Below are 27,991 nucleotides of genomic sequence, written 5' to 3' on the forward strand. Positions count from 1 at the left end.
CTTTGCGCTCTGCAGCACAGCACGCAGCGTGCTGCTGATGGGAAGACGAGATGAGCGGTAAGCAGTGCGCAGCTGCGGATCGGTTTCAGTACCTACAGGCTTTGGTTACGGAGTTTCAAGACACAGACAGCATAGGTGAAGTTTTTTCCTCCCTGTATTATTTACTCCGAACTGGTTAGCGTAACCTATGTGACAGTAAACTTGTATATAAAACTATAGAAAGACATTCTAGTTCGATAGCATGGCCAGTCTCTTAGCAGCAAGTGCAAATGGTATGTGAAAATATTTTCCCACTCCTGTTTCTTCTATTGAAGAGTGCAAACTGAAGTAATGTTTTGAGGGTATTTGTGATTAGTAGAAGATTTTGGCGTGCTTCCCTAAAAGGGACTAGTGCTTTACACCTCATGATGCCCCATCCCTCAATACTTTTCTTCTAATATAACCACTCCCCCAGAGCTACCTTCCTCATAGGGGCCCACTGGTAGGATACCAGAGGCTGACGTACTTATTTATAATGTATTATCCTCATGCCCACTGCGCTCAACCCACCCCAATCCCCCCCACCTTTCTCCTCTGCCCCCTCCGTTGTACTCTAAATCCTCTGCTGCAGCTCAGTCCATTTCGTCGTGCGCAGCCAGGAGCACTCTGCGTGTGTGTACGATGGCACAGTGACGTCACTGTGCCATTCTGTGCATGTGCAGAAAACACCTGGCCCTGCGCACTGCCACCTGACTCCGCCAACCTGGACTCCGCCAACCTGGACTGAGCTGCGGCGGAGGATTTAGAGTACAAAGGAGAGGGACGGACAAGAACGAGGGACGGAGGAGAACGAGAGCGTTGGGCATGAGGATGGCATCTTATTATGCCTGCTTCCCTTGTTTTCAGTAAGTACTTCAAGCTCTGGTTTCTTCAAACTCTCCGGCGTTATGATTATTTCCATGTTTTGTTTGTAAAAAAACTTATTTTTTTTCCAAGCTTTTAGCAAGAAAATAAACATAACACAGAGAGAACTACAGCAGCTCCTGCACAGGGATGGGTCTAGACTTTTTGCTGCCTGAGGCAAACTTGTGAGGATGTGCCCCCATCCCCGATTTGGTATGATCGCACACAACCCAATAATTTACTCTGCTTTATTTAATGAGCTCAACACAGTAGCACACTGGTTGGCTGTGAGTCTGTGACAAACTGCTCACCCTCAGCCACTCTCCTCCTCAGGAAGGTACACATAGTACAAAAATGATGCCCCTGAAATCTCTGCGCCTGATGCAAATGTTTCACCTTGCTTCATGAGAAAACCAGCCCTGCTCCTGCATATAACTCACTCAGGCATTACTCAGGGATTTCCACTCTGAGCTGTGGATTTCCGCCCTGAGCCGGACTCGGGATTACCGCTAAGGAGGTTAATACCCCTGCAGTGCTTCCATTTCTATAAGATCCCTCTCATCCTTCTATCTTCCCAATAGTGCTTCTTTTATTATGCCCTCTTGTAGTGCTTCCCTCCGTCATAGCCTTTTACGTAGTGCTCCCCTTATTGTGCACCTGTATTTGCAAATAGTTACATAGTTATTTGGGTTGAAAAAAGACTTACGTCCATCGAGTTCAACCAGAGAACAAAGTACAACACCAGCCTTCTCCCTCACATATCCCTGTTGATCCAGATATAAAAACTATATACATAAATCGAGATCCCACAGTCCCATACTACAGGAAAACCTTGCAGCACTCGAGGTCCACCCTTCCCTACACCTGTGGATTGCTGACTTCTTTACCAAAAGGTCCCAAGTTATCAAGCTGGGCACTATTTCCTCACAGTCAAGGGTTTCCAACACTGGGGCCCCACAAGGCTGCGTCCTGTCACCGATCCTGTTTTCACTTTATAGGAATAACTGCAGATCCACAGCAGACTTTGTCAAAGTCATCAAATTTGCTGGTTGATCCTAAACACCGCCCAAAACTGTTGAGATGATCATTGACTGTAGGAGGAACACCCCCACCTCCTATGTACATTGATGGCACGTAAGTCAAAAGGGTACCCTGCATCCGTCTCCCAGCAACAACCATCTCAAACGACCTGAACTGAAAGGAAAACATCACCTCCACCCATAGGAAAGCGCAGCAGAGACTTTTCTTTCTTCGCCAACTGAAGAAGTTTGATATGGCCCCAGAACATCTGACAAGCTTTTACTGCTCCACAATTGAATCTGTCCTCTGTTCCTCCATCCTGGTTTGGTATGCTGGCTTCTCTGCCAGGGGCAGACACTAACTACAGAGCATTATCAGATCAGCAGAGAAGATCATCGGGAACCTACGCCAGTCCCCACCTCCCCACTCGGACCTCCTCTACAACTACAGAATGCGCTCCAGAGCACTGAGGATTGCCAACGATCCCTCATATCCTGGCCACCACTTTTTCAGTCGCCTCCCATCAAGCCAGTGGTTTCGGCCCTTCTCCACCAGATCCTCAAGAAATAGGAACAGTTTTTATCCTTCGGCTATCAATCTCCTGAACTCTCGTGCTTGGTGAATAAAGTTTTTCTGATCTGCCTTTCCATTAATCTGAAACGTCTAGTCCCGGGGGACACTGGGATTGATAGAAGCTGTGACTCAACTGGTTGGATGGAGAACCTGTCACTTTTGTCCAGGGCTCCTGCAGATTGATGGGGACGCTGCACTAAATATTATTTTGCTTTTGTAAAACTAAAGTTATTTAAAATTATTCACCTTTTGCTTAAGGAATTAAATATTCCCATAGTGAATCAATTCTACACAGTGAGAAGGATGTCACTGGATCTCCGGATTTGAAGTCATTGTATCTTGATTGTCTGCAGCTGGGCCTGTTACAATTCCACTTTGCAATTTTCTACATATCGAATTAAGCTGATTGACAAAAGCCCTATGCAGGAATCTGTTTAGTTCCATAATTTGGGTGAAAAAGTCTATGGTTGAACAGAGTAGCCAGAAGCTGAAAAACATGCCCACACTCACCTCCTGTCATGCCACCTTATGAAAAGCTAGTATTTACCTAGCAGAAATTGCTCAAGGCCCGTACATTTTTTGTGATGTCCAGTTCACGGATTGTGGAGGTCACAACTTATTATTAAGCACTTAGGTAGATAAAGACATGCCGGCACTATCAGTACAATAGAGTGGTGGAGATGGAGGAATGGCAGGAGTCTGGGCAGCAAGCACCTCTGTATTTTAAAGTGTACCTGTGGTAGAGGGGGGGGCAAATGGGGCACAGAAGCACGTTCCCTGCCTCATGAAATGCCTCCCGCTCTCTGCCCCCACCGCTGCGCTATCTCCACCCCCGAAATTGGCGACAATGATTGTCTCTAATTTCGAGAGGAAAGGAGGAGAGGGATTCCCTGCACAAAATGCCCACTTGGGGCCTTCTTGCACGCTTTCCCCAGATGCTATTGGACAGCTGTCTCTCCCTGGCCATGCCCCCTGCCGCTCCCCCGCCACCTTGCACGCTGAGAGAGCAGCTCGCTCTCCTTCCAGCATCGAGACCCCCCCCCCAGGTCACAAAAGTGAAACTAAAGAGCTGCGGGCCAACAGAGCAGCGGAGTTGGCAGCTACCTGATCCGCTCAGCCCCCCGGAGCAGGTAGCATAGTTTTTTTTAAATGTAATGTTCCCACCTCCAGGTTCTTTTTAAGGTTTTAGATTGTGTTCTGGAAACTGAAGAGTAGTATGGAAATAGTGCACAAAAATAGCTGCATCCCAGCTTTTTTTATTGTGACAAGCAGAACATTGTTGGCAGGAGTATGCAATCATACAATCTTAAAGAGAACCCGAGGTGTGTTTAAAGAATGTTATCTGCATACAGAGGCTGGATCTGCCTATACAGCCCAGCCTCTGTTGCTATCCCAAACCCCACTAAGGTCCCCCTGCACTCTGCAATCCCTCATAAATCACAGCCGTGCTGTGAGGCTGTGTTTACATCTGTAGTGTCAGTCTCAGCTGCTCCCCCGCCTCCTGCATAGCTCCGGTCCCTGCCCCCGTCCCTTCCCTCCAATCAGCAGGGAGGGAAGTTCTGCAGGAGGTGGGGAGTGCAGCAGACTGACACTATAGAGATAAACACAGCCAGCTCTGACAAGCTGTTTGTCAGCAGCGTGGCTGTGATTTATGAGGGATTGCAGAGTGCAGGGGGACCTTAGGGGGGTTTGGGATAGCAACAGAGGCTGGGCTGTATAGGCAGATCCAGCCTCTGTATGCAGATAATATTCTTCAAACCCACCTCGGGTTCTCTTTAAGTTCTACAGTAGATTAAGGTGAGGTGTGGAACAGTGGATGCTTACACTTGTACGTTCCACACTTGCATGCTTCTTCCAAGGCTAATCCACAGCACTGGACAGGACTATTTCCGATTGGTGGGTGGGGCACACGATGCTACCTTTCTGTAGAGTATCAATGTACAGGAGACCGGAAAGAGTCCTTTCCAGGGCTGTGAATTAGCCTTGCAAGAAGTGCGTGAGTACAAAATGGCTGACAGGCTCCTGCCCAGCACCCCCTTTACCACATCTCCACCTCAATGTACGGTAGGACTTAAGATTGTATGATTACATACTCCTGCCAACAATGCTCTTTCTTTGTCACATTAAATAACAAGCATACAGCAGTGCTAAATGCCGCTTCTTTTTTTTTTTACACTTCAACGTATTAATAGTTTTGGTGTTTAAATCTAGGTTTTCTTGTTTGGAAACTCAGATTATGCCATGCACAGCAGTTGAGCACTGTTATGAGCGGAGGACAGAATGTAACCTGATGACTTTCTCTGCTTGTAATGGTCCTCAACTGCTGTGCATAGCATAATCTGGGTTTCCAAACAAGGAAACACTGATTCAAACAAAAATACTACTTATTATCAGGGCTGTGGAGTTGGTACAGAAATACTCAGACTCCTCAGTTTATGAAACCACTGACTCCAGGTGCCCAAAAATTGCTCTGACTCCTCGATTCCGACTCAACAAAAGTAACATTTAAGAGGCCCAACAATTATTTTTGCCCATGGCCACAATTTACCTAAAGGCAAATCCTAAGGCTTGGTTCCCACTTGTAAAGAAAACTTACCCATTACAGTGAGATGCGAAAGTTTGGGCAACCTTGTTAATTATCATGATTTTTCTGTATAACTCGTTGGTTGATACTGTATTAAGCGTTGGTTGTTATGATAAAAAAAAGTCAGTTAAAGAGGAACTCCAGCCTAAACAAAAATGCTGTCATTAAATTACATTAGTTATGTTAATTAAAATAGATAGGTAATATAATCTCTTACTCACCCTGTTTTTAAAAGAACAGGCAAATGTTTGATTTCATGAGGGCAGCCATCTTTTTGGTTGAAAGGAGGTGACAGGGAGCATGAGACACAGTTCCAACTGTCCTGTGTCCTGAGCATCTCTCCCAGTTGCTAGGCAACGCAAATAACAACATAGGAAATCCCATCATGTTCTGCACAGCATCAGGGAAAAAAAGCCCAGGGGTTTTTTTTTTTGATGGGTGGAGCTTAGCTAAAAATGCAGCTAAACATGATGCTTTGGTAAGAAAAACAAAGTTCTGATGCTGTGAAACTCTTAAAGAAACACCAAGCCTTTTCAATTTTGCTGAGTAGATTTTTAGTCCGGAGGTTCACTTTAAATATTTCATATAGGAGACACGCAGTGATATTTGAGAAGTGAAATGAAGTTTATTGGATTTACAAAAAGTGTGCAATAATTGTTTTAATAAAATTAGGCAGGTGCATAAATTTGGCACTGTTGTCATTTTATTGATTCCAAAACCTTTATTAGAACTCAAATTGGCTTGGTAAGCTCAGTGACCCCTGACCTACATACACAGGTTAATCCAATTATTAGCAAAAGTATTTAAGGGGGTCAATTGTAAGTTTCCCTCCTCTTTTAATTTTCTCTGAAGAGTAGCAACATGGGGGTCTCAAAACAACTTTCAAATGACCTGAAGACAAAGATTGTTAACCATCATGGTTTAGAGCAGTGGTTCCCAACCTTTTATGAGGTATCGCCCCTTAGGGGAAGACGACTCACCCCTGTCGCCCCCCTTCTCTTAGTACGGTATACACTTACGCCAGGTGGTGGTGCCAGTGGAGGGGGTAGCGCTGTGACCTTGCCAGCTAAAAATAGCCGGTGACTCAACTACTTTGCGCCAATTCCCTTACTGGTGTAATGTCAGCTATTGCAGCCCTGCACGTTGTGCAGCCCCGCATGCGCAGTAGGAGCCTGCGACCCATTAAATTGTGCAGCTACGTAAAACGTCCTAAATATCTCCGCTTCCGCACCACGTACACTCCCGAAATTTTCAGGGGAGGGAGGGGACCCCCAGATCTAGCTCTGTGCTGAATTGCCGCCCCCGAGCCCCGCTGGTTCCCAAGACTGATTGCAGCAAACTTATCTCGGGAACTAGCGGGGCTCGGGGGCTGCAATTCGACACAGAGCTAGATCTGGGGGTCCCCTCCCTTCCCTGAAAATTTCGGGAGTGTACGTGGTGCGGAAGCGGAGATATTTCAGGTAAATAATATCTAAATTCCAACTGAGCATGCGTGATACTCAGTGAGGAAGGCTGCTTCCGGGCTGCAATATCTGACATTACACCGGCGCGTGACCAACGAGCCCTGAGGAATTACGCAACTCTATCATGCACACTTGCATATTTTATACAGATCATATTTTTTGCCCATAATTTTCTTAAAAACGAGTGACACTGCGACACTTTATTTGTTCTGCCTTTTCATACTGGTCGCCCCCCACAAATTTACCGCCCCCCTTAGAACCCAAATCGCCCACCTGGGGGCGATCGCCCCCAGGTTGGGAACCACTGGTTTAGAGGAAGGCTACAGAAAAGCTGTCTCAGAGATTTCAGCTGTCTGTTTCCACAGTAAGGAACATATTGAGGAAATGGAAGACCACAGGCTCAGTTCAAGTTAAGGCTCGAAGTGGCAGACCAAGATAAATCTCGGACAGAAGCAACGAATGGTGAGAACAGTCAGTCAACCGACAGATCAGCACCAAAGACCTACATCATCTTGCTGTAGATGGCGTCACTGTGCATCGTTCAACCATTCTGCGAACTTTACACAAGGAGATGCTGTATGCAAGGGGGATGCAGAGGAAGCCTTTTCTCCGCCCACAGCACAAACAGAGCCGCTTGAGGGATGCTAAAGAACATTTGGACAAGCCAGCTTCATTTTGGAATAAGGTGCTGTGGACTGATGAAACTAAATTTGAGTCATTTGGTCATAACAAGGGGCGTTATGCATGGAGGAAAAAGAACACAGCATTCCAAGAAGCCAACAAACCTGAATGAACTGAGATGTTTTGTAAAGAGGAATGGTCCAAAATACCTTCAACCAAAATCTAGACTCTTATTGGAACCTAGAGGAAGAGTTTAGAGGCTGTAATTTCTGCAAAAGGAGGATCAACTAAATACTGATTTTCATTTCTTTTTTGTGGTGCCCAAATTTATGCACCTGCCTAATTTCCTTTCAACAATTATTGCACACTTTCTGTAAATCCAATAAACTTCATTTCTCCATTCACTTCTCAAATATCACTGTGTGCGTCTCCTATATAATATATTTAACTGACATTTATTATAACAACCAACGATTTGTACAGGAAAATCATGACGATTAACAAGGTTGCCCAAACTTTTACATCCCACTCTAGGTACATTTTCTGCTGCGTGGCAACAGACATGAAAACTGATCTAATGTTAATAGCTAACAGTTTTTGCTTCCAGTTGCTGCTTTTAAAGTGGACCCAAATTAAAAATACAAGATTTCAGAAATAAAATCTATTTTCTATCTTATAATAAATAGCAGCCTTTTTTCAGCTGCATGATGACAAATATAAAATATTTTACATTTATTGGAGGAACCCCTCCCTTCCTTTCATATTGCCGGGACAGAATCCGGCAAACTGGTGGAGTAGGTGGTATCCGGCAAAGGAGGAATTGCTAATGGCTGCCACCTGTATAACCCTAGTTATGAAAAGAGAAGGGTGAAAAGCATGCACTGAAATGCTCATAGGCTTAAAGGAGGGTTTATTTATCTTTGTATGTGTCAGAGTGGTGCAACTAAATATTTTGAATTAAAAAAACGGTTTGGTTTGGGTCCGCTTTAACGGATCCATCTGCTGCTCTGCAGGAAATGCAATGCAAAGTCCCAACCTGCTGCATCTTTCTGGATAGCAGATGCATTTCCCATGGAAACCTATTTTGGTAACGTACTCGTTCTGGACATGACCAAGAGGGGAAACCATATAAAAAAAAGACAAACATATGCACCAAAATGATTATTGAGTAAGAATAAACTGGAAATGATTGACGGTCAATTCAACACAATCGTGCATGGGTTTAGCTGACCGCGAGAGCATTGTGTTTAACAGTAATGGTCGAGCCCTGTTCACAGTGGTGTGATCTGATTTTCACCCAAGCATATGGCATGCAGCATTTTTTTTGAATTTGCAATTTGGAGTTAAATTGATGCGAACAAAAGAAAGTCATATAGCAAACCTGATGCTATGCAATTTTTGTGCTATCTCTTTCTGACTGCAATTTAAGACTATGGGCCTGATTCACAAAGTGGTGCAAAGTGTTTGCACGCCTGTGAAAAGCCCTTTATCACGCCTAAACTCAGTTTAGGCGTGATAAAATGAAACTCGAGCGAAATTCACGCGCGGCGCGCGGTGTAGTGCACGCGATGCGCCCATTAAACCCTATGGGCGCGGAGTTGTGCGATTGTGTGCGCAAAACTTTGCGCGCGGGACTTTCTGCGTGATAAACAGCACAAAACGGTGCTAACTCAGCAGTGCACAGGTTATCACGCCTAAAGTCTTTTAGGCGTGATAACTGAGTTATCACCGCTTTGTGAATCAGGCCCTATGTATCCATAGTGGCAGTGCAATAATTATATCTCCAAAACAGTGACATTATCTGTTTTAAGCCACTTCAGTATAGATCTTCATCTCTGGATTATTACAGCAAATACTTATTGCTCATGCACTGCAGTCACTCACTAGTCATTGTCTTGCCACCAGTTCACAAATTATAATCCCAAACCACAAAATAGAGTTAAAGCGGATCCAAGATGAAACACTAACTATAACAAGTAACTTGTCTACAGTTTAGATGGTTTAGGCTACTTTCCCACCAGGACGTTGCGTTTTAGGGGACATTATGGTCGCATAACGTGCCCCTAACGCAACGCCTGGTGGTGTTGGATGTGGACGTCACACTGAGCCGCGTTGTGCAGCTCACTCTGACGTCCGTGATGCGTACTCTTGGAGGCATGCGGCATCACGTGGTCCCGCCAGCCAATCGCCGCACAGAGCGGCTGCTCCAGGAAGTAAACACTGCACTAATTAGCCATGTGGCTGGCCGAGGAGGAGGAGGGGAGACCTCCTCCTCCAACACTACTAAGCATGTGCAAACAGTCTAACGCGGCTTAGCCGCTTATAACGTACAGCATGCAGCACTTTAACTTGACGTGCTGCGTTACAATGTAACGCAACGTGGGCACTGTGAACAGCCAATTGACTTTTCATTACTGTGCAGTGAGCTGCGTTACAGGCTGCACTAACGTGCGCCTGTAACGTCTAACTGTGAAAGCAGCCTAAAACAGCAAATCTGTCTGCATACAGCTTTAATAGAATATGATTTTTTTCTTCCTGTGATACAATGACAGCAGCCTTGTTGTTTGTAAACATTACACACAGCCAAGCTTATCTGCACCATCACCACTCAGACTGTGAAAAAAACCTAATCCCCTCCTCCCTCCTCCCCTCTGCCTCTGAAATCAGTGGCTAGTAACACCTCACCCTCCTCCTGCCCAGACTGAGCTCCCATGAGCCCTTGCTACTGCCAAGGCTCTCTGAAAACTGCGGGCAGGGCTTGTTTAGTTTATAGGGAATTAGGCCTAGTGCACACCAAAAACCGCTAGCAGATCCGCAAAATGCTAGCAGATTTTGAAACGCTTTTTCTTATTTTTCTGCAGCGTTTCAGCTAGCGTTTTGCGGTTTTGTGTAGCGGCTTTGGTATAGTAGATTTCATGTATTGTTACAGTAAAGCTGTTACTGAACAGCTACTGTAACAAAAAACGCCTGGCAAACCGCTCTGAAGTGCCGTTGTTCAGAGCGGTTTGTGGTTTTCCTATACTTAACATTGAGGCAGAAACGCATCCGCAATCCAAAATCTGCAGCAGCCCGGGAGTATGCGTTTCTGCAAAACGCCTCCCGCTCTGGTGTGCTCCAGCCCATTGAAATACATTACCCTAGCGGATCCGCACTCGCAAGCAGATCGCAAACCGCAGCGGAAACGCTCCGGTGTGCACTAGGCCTCAGAGTATTAAAACAAAAACTAAGTATTTGGCTTGAGGAATGCCCTATAAACAATAGGAAAGGAACACAATTATGCAATGAGTAAAAGTTCATCTCTGATTCACTTTAAGGTGCAATCACATGTATAAGTGCTGTCACCTGCAGGGATCAGGATTTATCCGTTGGCTGACAGTTCGGGGCCCAGTGCTGTACAGACACGTCACTAACTTGAAAACTAGAGACACCATTCTGTTGCCATGGAGGGAGAGGACAACGGCACAGTGCTTGACAAAGTAGCATGAAACGGGTAGGATGAGTTGGCGAACAATACCCTCAGCCTAGGTGATCCACAAGGTGGATTTCTGGCCAATGAATTGAGGGGGATCAGGAAATATTGTACACTTGCTAGATTCTAGGCAGAGCCAGCTGGACTGGCCGCCATGGCTGAGAATTATCTAGTGTCTGATACAAGGCTTGAGTACTCAGTGGCGTACCTAACACAAGGCTGCAGGTGCTCATAACACCAGGTGTAGCCATGGCTAGGAGTGCCGGTGTGGTGCTCAGCCACTGTGTTCTTCCACCTGGGACCTTTTTTCATAGTTTGGGAAACATTTGTGAAAATAGCAGCAGGCAGTGCATGGGACTGTTCTACTTCCTGCACTAGGTTTAGCACCCCTACCTGTCCGGTGAACAATGTGTCTTCTCACTCCCTACACACAGCCTGCATTGAGTTAAAGGGAGGGGGGACACCAAGAGCCCAATAGTGTGATATTGTATAGATGGAAATGAATAATGAGTAATATAACAATTTAATACTCACAAACCAGGGTTACCATTAGGCAACCACTGTGAAGGCAGGTGGGGAGATTAACCCGACCCCACTCAGGATTAAAAGTCGCTCTCTGTAGATGGGAAGAAGATGGGTACAACCCTCCACCAAGGGTGGACTTAGCAATATGTAGAAGCTTTCCAGAGGCGCCAATAGAATAAAAGTCACTTAAACGAGCTTAAAACCGATGGGGCAGTGGTGGGCCTATCCCATCCATGCAGACAAAGCAAACAAAGGAAGGACTGTGGCATCAACAGTCAAACAACAATTTATTTATACTCCACAGTAAAAATAGGCAACGCGTTTCACGGGCTCAATCCCGCTTCATCAGGCCAATCAAAAAGGAGCATACAGCTTATCAGCATCAAAACCACACTGAGCGCCTCTGTGTGGTTTTGATGCTGATAAGCTGTATGCTCCTTTTTGATTGGCCTGATGAAGCGGGATTGAGCCCGTGAAACGCGTTGCCTATTTTTACTGTGGAGTATAAATAAATTGTTGTTTGACTGTTGATGCCACAGTCCTTCCTTTGTTTGCTTTGTCTGCATGGATGGGATAGGCCCACCACTGCCCCATCGGTTTTAAGCTCGTTTAAGTGACTTTTATTCTATTGGCGCCTCTGGAAAGCTTCTACATACAGCCTGCATTGAGTGAATGTGCAGAGCAGCAGGGTGAGTAGAGAGAATGATTGCTGTGCTGCAGCTGGGACATTAGCAAGGAGAGGTGCCAGGATGTGTTTAGTGCTTCAGAAGTTGCCTGTCATTAGTAGTCACGTGCACTGGCTGCTGTAATACCAGAATGCCCTGGACTATTGATTTATCCTGATCAGAGTAATAAATCAATAATGCAGGACAGTCTGCTGCTGCAGAAGCCAATGTTACAGGTGCTGACAGCTGATTTCTGTCAATTTAGATGATCTTAATTGTGGGTAATATTCTGTCTTTTCCCAGCTGCTCCTCCCACCCTGTTGTTTTCCCCCATGACCATTTCCTCTTTTCAGATTTCAGTGGCTTCTTTTAACAGCATATCCCTTCCAAACGGCACTGGTGAGAGGTCTTCCTGCCATTTCTCCTCTCCCACCAGGATCTTTGTCTTGTTTCTCTACCTCTTTATCCCCCCTCTGCATCCCCCTCTTTTGTATGTGTCCCCCTTTTCTGACTGTCCTCAGAGGAGCTCACTATCTAATCGTACCATAGTCATAGTCTGTCCAATATAATTGTGTATTTATATACAGCCGCACTGACATCTTCTGCAGCACTATATAGACTACAGAGTTTCTTAATGGTTAGCTCCGTCCACATCCTGACGACTCCTTTTCCCCAAAAATCCCCCAAAATGTGCAGCAACATGCTTGGTGCCCCAACCCGTCGACCCTCTCATCAAAAAAAGTTGTTTGTTTGTTTTTTGGTGGGGGTTGTCTGTAAATAATCAGCACTGGGTGTCAAATTTCTTATGTACCCCACTGTGAGTACTGCACACAGTAATTCGGGTCTAACTTTTTCCATCCATGCATCCACTAGTGATGCTCAAGTTAGGTAAAGTATGTAGAAAAGCCCACACATTTCAACAGATGGCCATCCTTATCAGGACCAAGACCAATTGTGTTACTAGTTGCAAGGATACCCAATTACCTAACACCCAATATCAAACTACATGTACAAGTCCACAGCCAATCAGAGGGAAATGAGCCATGGCTGACTGCAGTCTGAGAAAATTCTGCAAATGCCTGAAGCTCTGTCCACTAATCAAGGGTCTTTTAGTTTGGATCACCCTGGGCAGAAAAAAATGAATTCTAGGGGAGCCCGCTCTGCAGCCTGACTTGCTGATTGTTCCTGAGGCTCTGACATCACATCTTGTCTGTGGAACGCAGACCAGCTGAACCAGGAAGTATTCTTCAGTGCTGCTACTGCCCTCATAGAGCTGCATTGCTGCTCGTAATTAAATCCAATACCCTAAGAATGACCAGCAAGAAAGAGGGGTCTCCACTCACACACTCATTTAGAGGATCTAGAGGGAGCTTCACGCGAGGGGAGGCACCCTGCGGGGTGACTGCATAATACAGCCGGGTAAGACTAAAAGAAAATACTTGTACTTTTAAAATGTACGCACAACCAGTCCTGACCATCAGGGACGAAGTGAAAAAAGCAGTAAGCTAGGCTGGAGGTAAAACATTTATAGTTACCAGTCCTGATTAGTAGGGGGCGGGGTTAACCCATAGTATGCTGCCATGGATTTGACAGGAAAAATGAATTCTAGGGGAGCCATGCAGTAAGTAAGACCAGAGAGAAGAGAAAAGAGGATGTGAAAGCAAAAAAAGGAAAATTACCAATAAAAACTGCTACAAAAGAAAGGGGGAGACAAAAAGAGGAAAATGTCAAGAGGTAGGGAAGGGGGTATACTGAAAAAAGAGGTAAAAAATACAAACAACAAGCCAAAAAAAGCAAAAAATCCTGAAAAGATGATGGCAAGCAGAAACGATGAAAGAGAGAAAAAAAAAAAAAAAAAAAAAAAGATCATGCACTATAGTGCAGATCAAGGTAAATTACAAGAGAGAGATGGAAAGGAGTACAAGCAAAAAGAGGTAATCTGAGAACAAGCTTGCAAACTGCTTGAAAAAAAAAAAACATTAGTGAAACTAAAAGAAAGAAAAAGATAACAAGAAAAAAAATTTGTAGAAATGAATACCATAATACATGTGAGAAATAATTAAAAATAATACATAAAAAGTGCTGCAAAACTATCACAGTGCCGAGGTTGTTCCTATCTTCTAAGGGCTTGCAAATGCAAAATTATCTTATAGACAGGAAACCATACACAAATGGTTGGATGCAACAAATTTGTTTTGTTGTGAACTGGTTAATTTATTGGTAGCTAGTTTTAGCAATATGATGCAACTTTCTTGCATTTACAGAATGTCTGTTTGTGTGTTTTGGATGTCTAAAGCCAAAGTATCATATTGCCCATTACATGGAATAAGAGGGTTTAAGAATTCTATATAATGACTCCTGCATTTTGTGTTTATTATATAGAAGCCAAGGAGCAGGTCCTCGCAAACCTAGCCAACTTCTCCTATGATCCAAACAATTTCTCAGATCTCCAGCAGCTACAAGTACCAGATTTGTTTATGGACATGTTGACTGAAGACAATGAAAATCTAGTGGAATTTGGAATAGGTATGTTTTGGTGATAAGAGTGAAACTAAAGCCAAAACGTTTTACTTTTGTTTTCAGTAGACCAGGAAAACAACAAAGGATTCATTATTGTTCGAATTATGGTGGGTTTTCTTGGTCCTGAGGCAGAAAAACATCTTTACATTATTACAAGACCACCATTATTTAACCACTTCGCCGCCCGGGTACAGTATATCTACGCTCCTTTGGAATTCAGTTCCCCGCCCGGAGCGTAGATATACGCACCCGCTGTCGCCGCTATCCGTGCTCCCGCTCGCACGTGCGAGCTCCCGCGCTCGTGCACGCCGCCGCCTGCTTGCCCGGAGATCAATGAACGGGAAAAACCATTCCCGTTCGTTGATCTCTGCCCCCCCAGCAATGATCGGCTGCTTCTATGAGAAGCAGCGTGATCATTGTGAAAAAAAAAACAGTTTCCCAGCCTCCCTGAACTTCCTGCAAGCTTACTTCCTACGCTTGCAGGACGCATTTACAAAACGTTACTGTGTCCATCTTGTGGTCAAAAAGTAAAACTACACCCAAAAACATTTTTCAGATACAAATACATTATTTTACAATAGAAATTAACTCATTAACTCCCACACTCCCCAATTGTTACCATTTTTTTTTTTTTGTAATAAAAAAAACAAATAGTTACCTTAGGGACTGAAATCTTTAAATATTTATATCAAGAGGGTATAACACTGTTACTTTATAAATGATGGGCTTGTAATTAGGGATGGACGCAAAACTGAAAAAAATGCACCTTTATTTGCAAATAAAATATTGTGATAGGGACATAATTTAAATGGTGTAATAACCGGGACAAATGGGCAAAAAAGTTACATGCATTTTAATTACAGTAGCGTGCATTATTTAAAAATTATAATGGCCGAAAACTGAAAAATAATTTTTTTCCCAATGGTTTCCTATTTTCCCCATTAAAACACATTTAGAATAAAATAATTCTTGGCATAATGTCCCACCTAAAGAAAGCCTAATTGGTGGCAAAAAAACCAAGATATAGTTCATTTCATTGCGATAAGTAATGATAGTTATAGGCGAATGAATGTAAGGAGCGCTGAAAGGTGAAAATTGCTTGGATGCTGAAGGGGTAAAACCCCTCAGTTGTGAAGCGGTTAATACTGCATTTGCTTCCTGCTCGAGCTAGAGGGACCTATGTTATCCAGTTTGGCTCGGTTCACATTTGTTTTAAAAACGTATCCGTAACTCCGTTTTGGGGCCTGGACCAAAACCAGAGCCACTGATACCAATGGTAAAAATAGTGGCCATCTTCACCCTCTTCAAAAATGGATCCGATGAAACCGCTCTGAAAAACTTAATGGAGGGTCCGGATTTGTCGGGAGTATACGGACCCCGGATACATGGAGAGGTAGGGCAAGGCAATACAGAAATGGATCTCCCTCTGCACAGGCTATTTTGTACACAGAAACGGAGGAAGATCCGGATTGCCTACTGCCTGCTCCTCCACGTAACCCCCATAGGTGTCCTCCGGTAGCCTGAGGTGTAACAGCCAGGAAGGGGAGCAGCGGGCACAGCGGCGGGGAGGGGGGTCCGCTCCCCCACCTGCTATTTGCGCAAATGTAATTGTATCCAGCGAGCGGGGAAGCTTACCTTCCGATTGCTGCGTGACTTCCTGCAAGTATAAAAATATCCCACTGAAGTATAGAGGGCGGCAATGCAGGAAGCCACGCGGCGAGCGGTGGAACGGAAAGAAGGTAAGCTTCCCCACTCGCTGCATAACCATTACATTTGCACATATAGCTGGAGGGGGACTTGGGGACCCAGGTGGGGGGGGCCGACCCCGCCGCTGTGCCCGCTGCCCCCTTCCTTGCTGCTACCCCCTCTAGTTCGGCGCAGACCCACCCCCTCCGCCCCCTCATGGCCAGGGCTGGGGATACGTTTCCTCGGACTGAAAATGTATGCTGCAAAAAGGACATTTTTTGCAGAACGGGGAGAGAATTTTTTTGTTTATTTATTTATTTTTTTAAAAATGGATCTGTTTGAAATGGATCCGATCTGCAACTGGACAAGTGTGGACCGAGCATAATACTCAGGGCAGTGGAGTCGGTACAATAATCTTCCGACTCCTCAGTTTATGAAACCTCCGACTCCGGGTACCCAAAATGGCTCTGACTTCTTGACTCCGACTCCTTAGTCTAATACTTACCAGCGCTGTGGATTTTGTACACAAATCATCCGACTCCAACTCCTCAGTTTATGAAATCTCCAACTCCGGGTACCCAAAATTGCTCCGACTCCACAGCCCTGATAATACTTTTGACTCTTCTCTTTTTAAAATATTAACCCAGTTTGCTTTGGGATCAATAAGATTTTTTTTTTATTTTTTTTTGCAAATGTGAGACAATCATTGTGTACATGGGTGTCCGCACGGCAGGCAAATTGGGGCGCCTGACACCCCCCCCCCCCTTCCCGGCCGCCCCCCGCTGCCTAGTGACAGCAGTCCACGTTGCTGTGACAGCGCTCCTCTTGCAATCTAAACTAAGACAAAAAACAAAACTGCACATAGTGCATTGCTGCAGTCTCAATTTTCACATTGCATCCACGCCACCCAACACGTGCATAAGTGATATTGGTGTGCTCCACTCTTAGTGAGAAACAATCCCCTCCAACCTAGCAGCTCACCAGATGGACACCGCCTCAGAGTCCAGGTGGGTCTAGCGTGCAGCCTTCAAGCGGCCAACTATAAATCACAGCCTCCACACTTGCCTTTTCATATAGCCATATAAATCCAGGTTTATTACACAATTCCACATGTAAAACAGTTAAAAAACAAACATAATGTAATCCAGTTTTAAAAGTCACAAAGGCATGCGCAATCCAGCGCACTCACGTGAATAGATGAATAAAGGGCATCTCGGGCACAACAGCCCACCAATATCGTTCACCCTTCAAGCGGCAGCGGCGTCCCGACACTCCGCTCTCCTTCACTCTGTGCGTACGTACATCCCGCTGCCCAGTGACGTCAGCGCTCCTGGCCAGCGGAGGGGGGGGGGGGGTCGGTCCCCAAGTCCCCACTCCCCCTCCAGCTATTTTAGCAAATGTAATGGTTTGCAAGAGGAGTGCTGTCACAGCAACGTGGTCTAATACAATAGGTTTTGTGGTAGCGAATACTCACTTTAAAGACTCACTGTTTGTATTTTGGCAGGCGCAGTTTACTTTCTTTTAAATACGCTAGTGACAGCAGGCAGCCCAGTGTCAGACCTCCGATCAGCCGGCGACCAGTGGGTGCAGGCTCTAGGACCTCGCGGACACCACACTGAAACGGGGAAGTGACATCACTTCCGCATATGCAGCGTGGTGTTCACGAAGTACCGTGCACCCGCTCTCACTGGCTGACTGGTCGCGGGCTGATTCTGAGGTCTGACTATGGGCTCTGGCTGCTGCTGTCACTAAGGTCTGGGGGGCTCCTGTCACTAAGGTGAGGGGGCACCTGTCACTACATACACTGGTGGTCCCTGTCACTACCTGAACTGGTGGTCCCTGTCACTACCTGAACTGGTGGTCCCTGTCACTACCTGAACTGGTGGTCCCTGTCACTACCTGAACTGGTGGTCCCTGTCACTACCTGAACTGGTGGTCCCTGTCACTACCTGAACTGGTGGTCCCTGTCACTACCTGAACTGGTGGTCCCTGTCACTACCTGAACTGGTGGTCCCTGTCACTACCTAAACTGGGGGGCACCTGTGTCGGAGGCGCTCGCAATCTAATTCTTATTATAGTCCTAGTCTAATGTCCCACCATTGCTAAGTTCATGTAAATTTGGCTCCACCCATGACCACGCCCACATCCTGCTCCGCAGCCACGCCCATTTTTTCGGTGCGACACATGCTCTGATGATGTATTTCCTGTTTGGTGGCCATCTTCATTGTTTACAAAAACAATGCATTAAAAGGTGATTTTATCACCAAGAAAGCAGCAGGAGCAGCGAAAATGTCACAGAGAAGGCTAGGAGAAGACTGCAAACAGGCTGGTACTTTTATTTATGTAAGATTTACACAGTACAGATTCTCTTTAACACATCTTGATGCAGTTCTATCGTATTGTATAATTATACGTGTTCATCTTACCCAATGATAGAAAAGTTCTGTAACTTTCTAGATCAACTCTTGCTGTACACCTGGGTCTTTTGTCAGACTAGTTACCGTACTTTTAAAACAACTCACTATTGTTCTAACTCCCCTTCATTTGGATGTATTATCTCACATAGAGCCAGGTGTTACTTTACTTCAGTAAAGTTGACCTGCAATTGTACTGTTACTAGTGCTGGGGGAGCACCCTGCACACCACAACTTTACCGGAGTTTGGTACATTAAGTCCCCTTGGGCTCATTTCACTAAGACCTGTTCAGTAAAAAATAATGGGTCAGTAAAATACTGCACTTTTGTTCCCAAATTCACACATGTGGTAATAGTGCAGTAATTTACTGAAAAACATGGCTTTAGTTCATTAAAGGGAACCTAAAGTGAGAGGTACAGTGGTGTGAAAAACTATTTGCCCCCTTCCTGATTTCTTATTCTTTTGCATGTTTGTCACACTTAAATGTTTATGCTCATCAAAAACCGTTAACTATTAGTCAAAGATAACATAATTGAACACAAAATGCAGTTTTAAATGATGGTTTTTATTATTTGGTGAGAAAAAAAACTCAAAACTTACATGGCCCTGTGTGAAAAAGAAATTGCCCCCTGAACCTAATAACTGGTTGGGCCACCCTTAGCAGCAATAACTGCAATCAAGCGTTTGCGATAACTTGCAACGAGTCTTTTACGGCGCTCTGGAGGAATTTTGGCCCACTCATCTATGCAGAATTGTTGTAATTCAGCTTTATTTGAGGGTTTTCTAGCATGAACCGCCTTTTTAAGGTCATGCCACAACATCTCAATAGGATTCAGGTCAGGGCTTTGACTAGGCCACTCCAAAGTCTTCATTTTGTTTTTCTTCAGCCATTCAGAGGTGGATTTGCTGGTGTGTTTTGGGTCATTGTCCTGCTGCAGCACCCAAGATCGCTTCAGCTTGAGTTGACGAACAGATGGCCGGACATTCTCCTTCAGGATTTTTTGGTAGACAGTAGAATTCATGGTTCCATCTATCACAGCAAGCCTTCCAGGTCCTAAAGCAGCAAAACAACCCCAGACCATCACACTACCACCACAATTTACTGTTGGTATGATGTTCTTTTGCTGAAATGCTGTGTTTCTTCTACGCCAGATGTAACGGGACACGCACCTTCCAAAAAGTTCAACTTTTGTCTCGTCGGTACACAAGGTATTTTCCCAAAAGTCTTGGCAATCATTGAGATGTTTTTAAGCAAAATTGAGACGAGCCTTAATGTTCTTTTTGCTTAAAAGTTGTTTGCGCCTTGGATATCTGCCATGCAGGCTGTTTTTGCCCAGTCTCTTTCTTATGGTGGAGTCGTGAACACTGACCTTAATTGAGGCAAGTGAGGCCTGCAGTTCTTTAGATGTTGTCCTGGGGTCTTTTGTGACCTCTCGGATGAGTTTTCTCTGCGCTCTTGGTTTTGGTCTGCCGGCCATTCCTGGGAAGGTTCTTCACTGTTCCATGATTTTGCCATTTGTGGATAATGGCTCTCACTGTGGTTCGCTGGAGTCCCAAAGCTTTAGAAATGGCTTTATAACCTTTACCAGACTGATAGATCTCAATTACATTACTTTTGTTCTCATTTGTTCCTGAATTTCTTTGGATCTTGGCATGTCTAGCTTTTGAGGTGCTTTTGGTCTACTACTCTGTGTCAGATAGCTCCTATTTAAGTGATTTCTTGATTGAAACAGGTGTGGCAGTAATCAGGCCTGGGGGTGACTACAGAAATTGAATTAAGGTGTGATAAACCAAAGTTAAGTTATTTTTTTAACAAGGGGGGCAATCACTTTTTCACACAGGGCCATGTAGATTTGGAGTTTTTTTTCTCACTAAATAATAAAAATCGTCATTTAAAACTGCATTTTGTGTTCAATTATGTTATCTTTGACTAATAGTCAACGGTTTTTGATGAGCAGAAACATTTAAGTGTGACAAACATGCAAAAGAATAACAAATCAGGAAGGGGGCAAATAGTTTTTCACACCACTGTATATGGAGGCTGCCATATTTATTTCATTTTAAACAATACCAGTTTCCTGGATGTCCTGCTGATCCTGCCTCTAAAGGTGCGTATACACGCACTACTAAAGAGTACGACGGGTCCGTCAGACCCTCCCGCTGGGCGGGTCGTTCTCCCGACACTCAGCGGATCGTTCAGAAACAGCCTTATCAGTCTGCAGACAGACTGTACACGCACTACTGTCGGGAGAACAACCGCCCAGCGGGAGGGTCTGACGAACCCGTCCTCTTTAGTAGTGCGTGTGTACGCACCTTAATACTTTTAGTGATAGAACCTGAACGTGCATACAGATCGGATGTGTCTGATAAAAATCTGACAAGATTAGCTGCATGCTTGTTTGAGGTGTGTGACTGCTGCAGTCAGAGATACGTAACTTTCATACAGTGCTTTCCTATAGGGTATAAAAAACGCATTTGTTTCTTACAAAACATATTTGATACTGAATTTTCCTTCATGTTAAAAGGCGGATTATTATTTTTTGTTTTAAAAAAAGAAACCTGTATATGCCTGCATGAAAAACATGAATGCATGCAAATCCGCAAACGCTGGGGAAAAAAAACAAACATATAAACATGGCAGAAAACTCATGGTTTTCTGCACAGACAAGTATGCTCTCAGCCTTAAAGCTAATGGGAATCTAAATAAGGGCTGGTTCACACAGGCGTTTTGTGACGTTTAACGCAGCGTTTCAGATGTGGTGTTTTTGGGATCTACCGCCGTCCCATTCAAGTGAATGGGAGCGTTTAGAGCTGGCTTTTGCAGGCTTTCATGAAAGCCTGGCGGTAGATCCCAGCGTTGCATCTAGTCTTGAAAGCAACATGTTGCTTTCAGAGGCGGTAAACGCCAGGAAACAATAGCAGAGACCAGAATTGCTAGCCTTGAACGCTTCCTAAAAGCCTTCAAAAGCTAACGTCTAAATGCTGGCATTTAAAGCAAAAGCTTGGCAGAAGCCCGTGTGAACCAGCCCTTAAAAAAACAACAAATACTTACCTAAGGAGAGGGAAGGCTCTGGGTCCTAATGAGCCTTCCCTCTCCTCTCCTGGTGCCCGTTCCAGCGCAGGATCACCCGCAGAAATTAGGTCAAATGCTGCTATCTCTGCCACCAAAAGGATGCTTCAATGTCTTTGGGAGCCCAAATGTGCATGTATGGAGCTGCCGGTCTTCGGGAGGACCCTGCTTCCGAAGACTTCTGAAGTCCCCCGGGACGGGGGATTTGAATGGAGGAGCTGCCACCACAACCTCCTCCCTTTAAATTGTAAGCCTTTGCCAGGGCCCTCCCTCGTTGTGTATCATACTTAATTGTGCATGCTACACTCAGAATTACATGAGCTTGTATTATTGGGACTACTTCTCCAGTGTATGGTCTGGCATTGTGTATCTTATTGCTTACTTACCTGTATTGTGTTGTCTGTCTCCCCTAGTATCATTGTCTGTAACCTTATTTATTATTCAGCGCTGCATAATATATTGGCGCTATATAAATCCAGTGAATAATAATGAGGGTCAACAGATGTTACTATGAACAGATTGTGTAGGTAGACATTGAGGTGAAAAAATGGGTTTGTGATTGGCCAATCAAAGTTGAAGTTGTGTACCAGGTTTTAGTCAAGTGGTAGTAGATAAGTGGCGTTTCTGAACAAGCGCACCCAAAGCAATACAGATTGCTACCATCTGCTTCTGGTAGGTGAATACAGCCTCCAATTTCATGGGGCAAATTATTACCTGCGCCAGTGTTACTATGGAAATTGAATTAAGTAAACAAAGCTGTGTGATGTGGATGTTGATTCATTTACCTGTGGTAATACTGTCATGCACAGACAGTGCATGGCAATATTACCCTTTCTTCTGCCTGCAGTAGTGTGAGTTACGCTATTAGCGCAACTCCCTGTACTCGAGTAGCACGACCATTGCTCCCGCAATGCACATTACTAGCGAGCGTCATCGTCAGCAATGCGAGTTACCGTAGCAATGGTCACGCTACTTGAGTACTGCGAGTTGCGCTGACAGGGTACTGTGGGTGGACGTAAGAGTAATATTGTCATGTCAAATTGCAAGATGCAAAGGCCCATATCCAATTAACTTTTTCTCCTAGGTCAGGGGTGTCCGAACTTTTTAAGCCAGCGGCCATATTGCTGTTCTTGAGAGTGCTAGGGGGGCAAACTAACAAAATTAAATACAGTTTTTGCTGATTGCCATTCGATACTGTGACATTATCATGTGCAGTTAGCACAGTGGCAGCTGCTAATCAGTGGCTGTTACTGCTGCTGGCATAGTGGTGGCTGTTAATCAGTATCCAGTGTTCTCCCCAGAAATATTTTCCAGCCGGGTGGCATGAAAAAGTAGCCGGGTGGGGAAGTAAGGTTGCGCAGGGTGCTGCTGGGTCAGAAAGTAAGGAAACGCTGAAAGGAGAGTGAGGGTCACACTGGCTGGGGAATCACACTGGCTGGGGAGAGGTCAGCATCACACTGAGTGCTACTGGGTGGGAAGATAACTTGTTCAAGAAACAAAAATCGCATTACGAATGCTCACAAAATGCTGTATGCAGTGCATTTGTGATTCTTATACAAATCGCAACTGTAGTGTGAATGCCACCATAGGGCAGCTTTGTCATAGCGATTCTCTGTTCGCTGGCGTTCAGCAAAGCTCTAAGGATTCCCTGAAAATCACCTGTGTGAATGGGGCTTTAGTGCCATAGCCCCATCATCACATATATGACCTGACACCATTCACCATCCCTGCATGCAATGTATGTTACTCCTGCTGCTGCACATACACTAGTTGCAGAGGAGTGCTGACTTAAAGCTGATCACATGGGCAGGCGACATGAGTGGTGAGAACTCCAGCGAAGACTTTGCAAAAGCCATGCTAGTTTAAAGGGGAACTGAAGTGAGAAGAATATGGAGGCTGCCATATTTATTTCCTTTTAAACAATACACATTGCATGGCAGCCCTGCTGATCTATTTGGCTGCAGTAGTGTCTCAATCAGACAAGAAACAGGCATGCAGCTAATCTTGTCAGGTCTGACAACAATGTCAGAAACACCTGATCTGCTGCATGCTTGTTCAGGGGCTATGGCTAAAAGTATTATAGGCAGAGGCTCAGCGAGGCTGTCAGGTAAATAAAGATAGCAGCCTCCTTATACCTCTCACTACAGTTGTTCTGTACAGCACAGTGATTTGTGAACATACAAGTATTCTGTCAGAACTCAATGCATGTATGTCTTTCTCAACCTAAATAACTAACTGCTGAGACAAAAAAAAGGCTAAACTTGATGTAAAATGCTGAACTAAACTTTTTACCATTGCCCATACTGAAAGCTGGATATCACAGTGATGGAACTGAACAATTTGGGGTTAATAGCTAGCAAACCAAGTGTCAGCTAGTGATAAAGTGCAGAGACACAGGAGGCAGAATGAAAGCTGCACTTTTACAGCCTCTGTAAACCACTTATCTCTCACTGAATGCTCCAGAATAAAGAAACATGTTGATATGTTAATATGCGGCTGCCACACTTCTTTGATGACTCCGACATTCTTGTGACCTGAAGGACCTGGGGAAGGGGACATTGTACATGCTGCTCTGACGGAGAGGAAGAGAAGAGCGTCTGTCCACTGTAGTAGTCAGCGGGAGTGACTCACCAAAAGATAACAAATCAAACCGCACATTCTATTCAGTGCAGACTCCAGCTGAAAGTTCCCGCGGTCTGCCTGTTCCTCTCTCTGCTATGAGATTTCCCCGCCCTTCTACACTGCTGATAGGAAGGAAGGAGCTGAGGAGGAGGGCGGAGATGGTGTCTCTGCTTGCGTTCCAAGCTGTCATGTCTATCGTGCGGAGGAAAGAATTTATGATGCAGACAGCGGCCAATCACAGCAGCCGGGCGGGAACAGAGATCTGGTGGGCGCTCCGCCCGGGTAATAGGCTCTGGGGAGAACACTGAGTATCTGCTAGTTGTACAGTGGTGGCTGATCACCTACAGGTGAGCAAAGGGGGAGACGCAAGGTGTCCCCTGCATGCGGCACCACACCTACGGCCTGTGGGCCGCGTGGAATTGACAACTGTAGAGAGCTTTGGGGGCCACCAGAAAAGGCTTGGCAGGCTGCATTTGTCCCTGGGCTGGACTTGGGGACCTGCCTGCCCTAGGTGAGATTTTAACACCTTGTCAATTGCAAAGTGCTGAAATAGACTTTTTTTAATTTAAAGAAAAATAATAAGATCAATAAAAATAAATTATACAGAAAGCTGTGTTGGTGGGCAGAAAAGGAGGCAAGATTCATTTGGCTACTAAGTTGTATGGCCATGCTATAAAATGTTAAAGCTGCAGTGTGCTGAATTGTAAAAAAAAAAAATAGCCTGTTCACTAGGGAAGCGTAAGCCTGTGGTCATCAAGAGGTTAAACAGACTTGCTGGGACATTCTAATTTTTAAGCATTAGCATACCCAGCTAAATTTAGGATATAGCTGTTAATTTGAATTCAGAACTAGTCGTTGGTAAGAGTACTTGTAGAGGGTGCAAACAGAGAAACAAAGAACATCAATCAGGCCCTAGGCAATTTCTCTGTGGGTACATGTAAGAGTGATGTGCAGGTACCCTGCAGGAGATTGAGGGAATTCTTCCTCTATTACACTTTCATCATGCACAATCTGAACCAGGTTTACAGGTGAGAGACGACACCTTTGCGTTCAAAGTGCACAACATTCTCAGTGGGTTCACAACAGCTTTACTGGGAGTGCATAAGTATAGTACTGCTGTGAAGAGATGATCTTCTGAGTAATTTCGAGTAGCAAGCTACTCTGAATTGAAATGCTAATGAATCAATGATTAATCAGCGGTGACAGGGGGTTAACTTTCCCAGAAGTCTACGCAATAGTCTGCGCTCTTCTCACATCACAGAACTGTGAGCCGCATTCCACAACTCACTACCGCGCTTCCTCCTTCCGGGTTGAGGGAGGAAGCGTGGTAGTGAGTCATGCAAACGGCTCACTGTTCTCCTATGATGCATAATGGAGTGCAGACTATCGCGTAGACTTCTGGGAAAGTTAACCCCTTGTCTCCCGCGGTCACAGCTGATTAATCAGTGATTCATTAGCATTTCAATTCCGAGTAGCTTGCTACTCGGAATGACTCAGAAGCCCATCTCTACTACTGTATAACTTCATTTGTAGTCTCCAACCCCAAATTTAACAACATATCAAATTGATTTCATAAGCAAGGGGAGTGCAAAAATTTGCATATGCCTGCATCAACGCAAAATTATTTGCATTGCCCATCCCTACTAGTGATACAACTACACATTAGGCTTTACTTTTATAGCAGAGATGTTATTTATTGTATATGTTACGGCCAGAACCCGAAGTTTGGCCACTTTGCGTTCTGGCCGGCCACTTCGGGTTCTGGCCAGCCAATGTGCGAACTAACCGCTGCGCTGCGGCCAATGTGAGAAGTGAAATGATTCCAGTAAAGATTAATGTATGTTCTGGCTGTCTCGCTGCAGCCAAATGTGTCAAAAGTGTGTTCATTTAATGAAATAAAGCCGGCGGCAATGTTCCAAATGAAGCCGCCGGCTTCAGCTTTCTCTCCTCCCCCCTGGCCCTCTCTCTCTCTCTCTCTCCTGGCAGCCGGTGGGGACATGCGTGTCCCCCCAGAGTCGTTCGTCGCAGCAGGGTATTCTGCCGTTCGTTCCTGCAGAGCGGGTACTGGCAGAAGAAATGTCTGCAGCCTCCCCGCTCTGCTGCCCTGGCGCGACGAACGACTCTCGGGGACACGCATGTCCCCGCCGGCTGCCCAGTGTTCTATAGGAGAGAGAGAGAGGCAGGGGTGAGGAGAGAGAGCTGAAGCCGGTGGCTTCATTTGTTACATTGCCGCCGGCTTTATTTCATTAAATGAACGCACTTTTGAAACATTTGGCTGCAGCGAGACGGCCAGAACATACATTAATCTTTACTGGAATCATTTCATTTCTAACATTGGCTGCACCGCCGCGGCCAGTTCGCATATTGGCCGGCCAGAACCCGAAGTGGCCGGCCAGAGCGCAAAGTGGCCATACTTCGGGTTCTGGTCGTAACATATATATATATATATATATATATATATATATATACATATATATATATATATATATATATATATATATATATATATATATATATATATGATCCCTGTTTACACATCAGATATACAGTGACAATCAGATATGTTTATCTGACTTTAAAAATATGGTGACTGCTTTATTGCAGCAGCACAAGTAACTTGTTTTTTTGAAAGTTTTATTTTATTTTTGTGGACTAAGCACTGCTATTGCTGTATATGTTATTTATTATGGCTGTTATTTGAGAAATAGAAAATTTTATAGTGATTTTTTTAATTACAGTTTAAATTTATTAGGAGTCGGTGCAATTTTTCCCAACTCCAGGTACCCAAAAATGACTCTAACTCCTCGACTCCGACTCCACAGCCCTGTACCTAGTCCTAGAGGCAGTGCATTTTTAGGTTATCTAGTAAGGAGTACAACTTTGCCATAGGCCATGTACCCGTATTTGTGATGTCTCAAACCACTCAACTATGTATGTATTTTGACTTGATTGTACAGCGTTTTAAAATTCTCATGTATCTGTGCTCCCCAACATTTGTTTTCTACTAGGTACAATGCTACAGAAAATGTTGGCACTATATAAATAAAGAGAAAGAATATTCATTAAAGTAGCTTGAAAAGATTCTAGTATAAGATGGCTAACTATTTCATAATATGTTCTTATTTTAGGTGGCATCTGCAATATGTGCTTGGATAAAACCATTAAGAGACACATTTTGTCATCAGGTGGCTTAAGCCTTATTATTAATTGTTTGTCAAGCAGCCGTGAGGAGACTGTTTTGTCTGCTGTGACTGCGCTCATGTACCTGTGTACTGCTGCTTCTCGGGCGGAAATCATCACTCCTCCAGTTGTGGAGTGCATGCTCCGTTTTTCAGTGTCTGCCAACTCCAGGTTTAGCAACCTGGCCAAAATCTTTCTGGAGGACTACTGTACTGATGCCCAAGTACAAGAAGCCAAAGCTCTGAGCCAACACACTGCATTGGGAATCCCCCTTCCTAAAGACTAACTGTAGAATTGAGTATGTATGTGTTTGTATGTATGTATGTATGTATGTATGTGTGTGTTTGTATGTGTGTTTGTGTGTTTGTGTGTGTGTGTGTGTGTGTGTGTGTGTGTGTGTGTGTGTGTGTGTGTGTGTGTGTGTATATATATATTATTATGTATGCGTTTCTTGTCACACGAATGGTACTGTACAACTTTCATTGTGCTAAGGTGGAAATTCATGAGATTTCTGAATGTAACAAGCCAGAGGAACAGCCTTAAAGAGACTCTGTAACAAATTGTTTATCTTTATTTCTTCTATGCTATAAGTTCCTATGCCTTTTCTAATGTGGTCTGGCTTACTGCAGCTTTTCCTAATTGCACAGTAGCTGTGTTATCTCTGTTATATGATCTAATCTTCTCTCTATAGTCGGC

General features: G+C 44.6%; 1 protein-coding gene across 1 annotated transcript; it reads left to right on the forward strand.

Moving 5' to 3' along the window:
* The first annotated feature begins 11 nt into the window (after positions 1–11).
* On the forward strand, positions 12–27,991 carry ARMC7 (armadillo repeat containing 7). Its single transcript, XM_068264002.1, has 3 exons — positions 12–135; positions 14,185–14,328; positions 27,244–27,991. Exons 1-3 carry the CDS (start codon positions 51–53, stop codon positions 27,579–27,581), a joined length of 567 nt encoding a protein of 188 aa, XP_068120103.1. The 5' UTR covers positions 12–50; the 3' UTR covers positions 27,582–27,991.

Source organism: Hyperolius riggenbachi, chromosome 12, assembly GCF_040937935.1.
Source record: "Hyperolius riggenbachi isolate aHypRig1 chromosome 12, aHypRig1.pri, whole genome shotgun sequence".
In the NCBI taxonomy this organism is placed as follows: Eukaryota; Metazoa; Chordata; class Amphibia; order Anura; family Hyperoliidae; genus Hyperolius; species Hyperolius riggenbachi.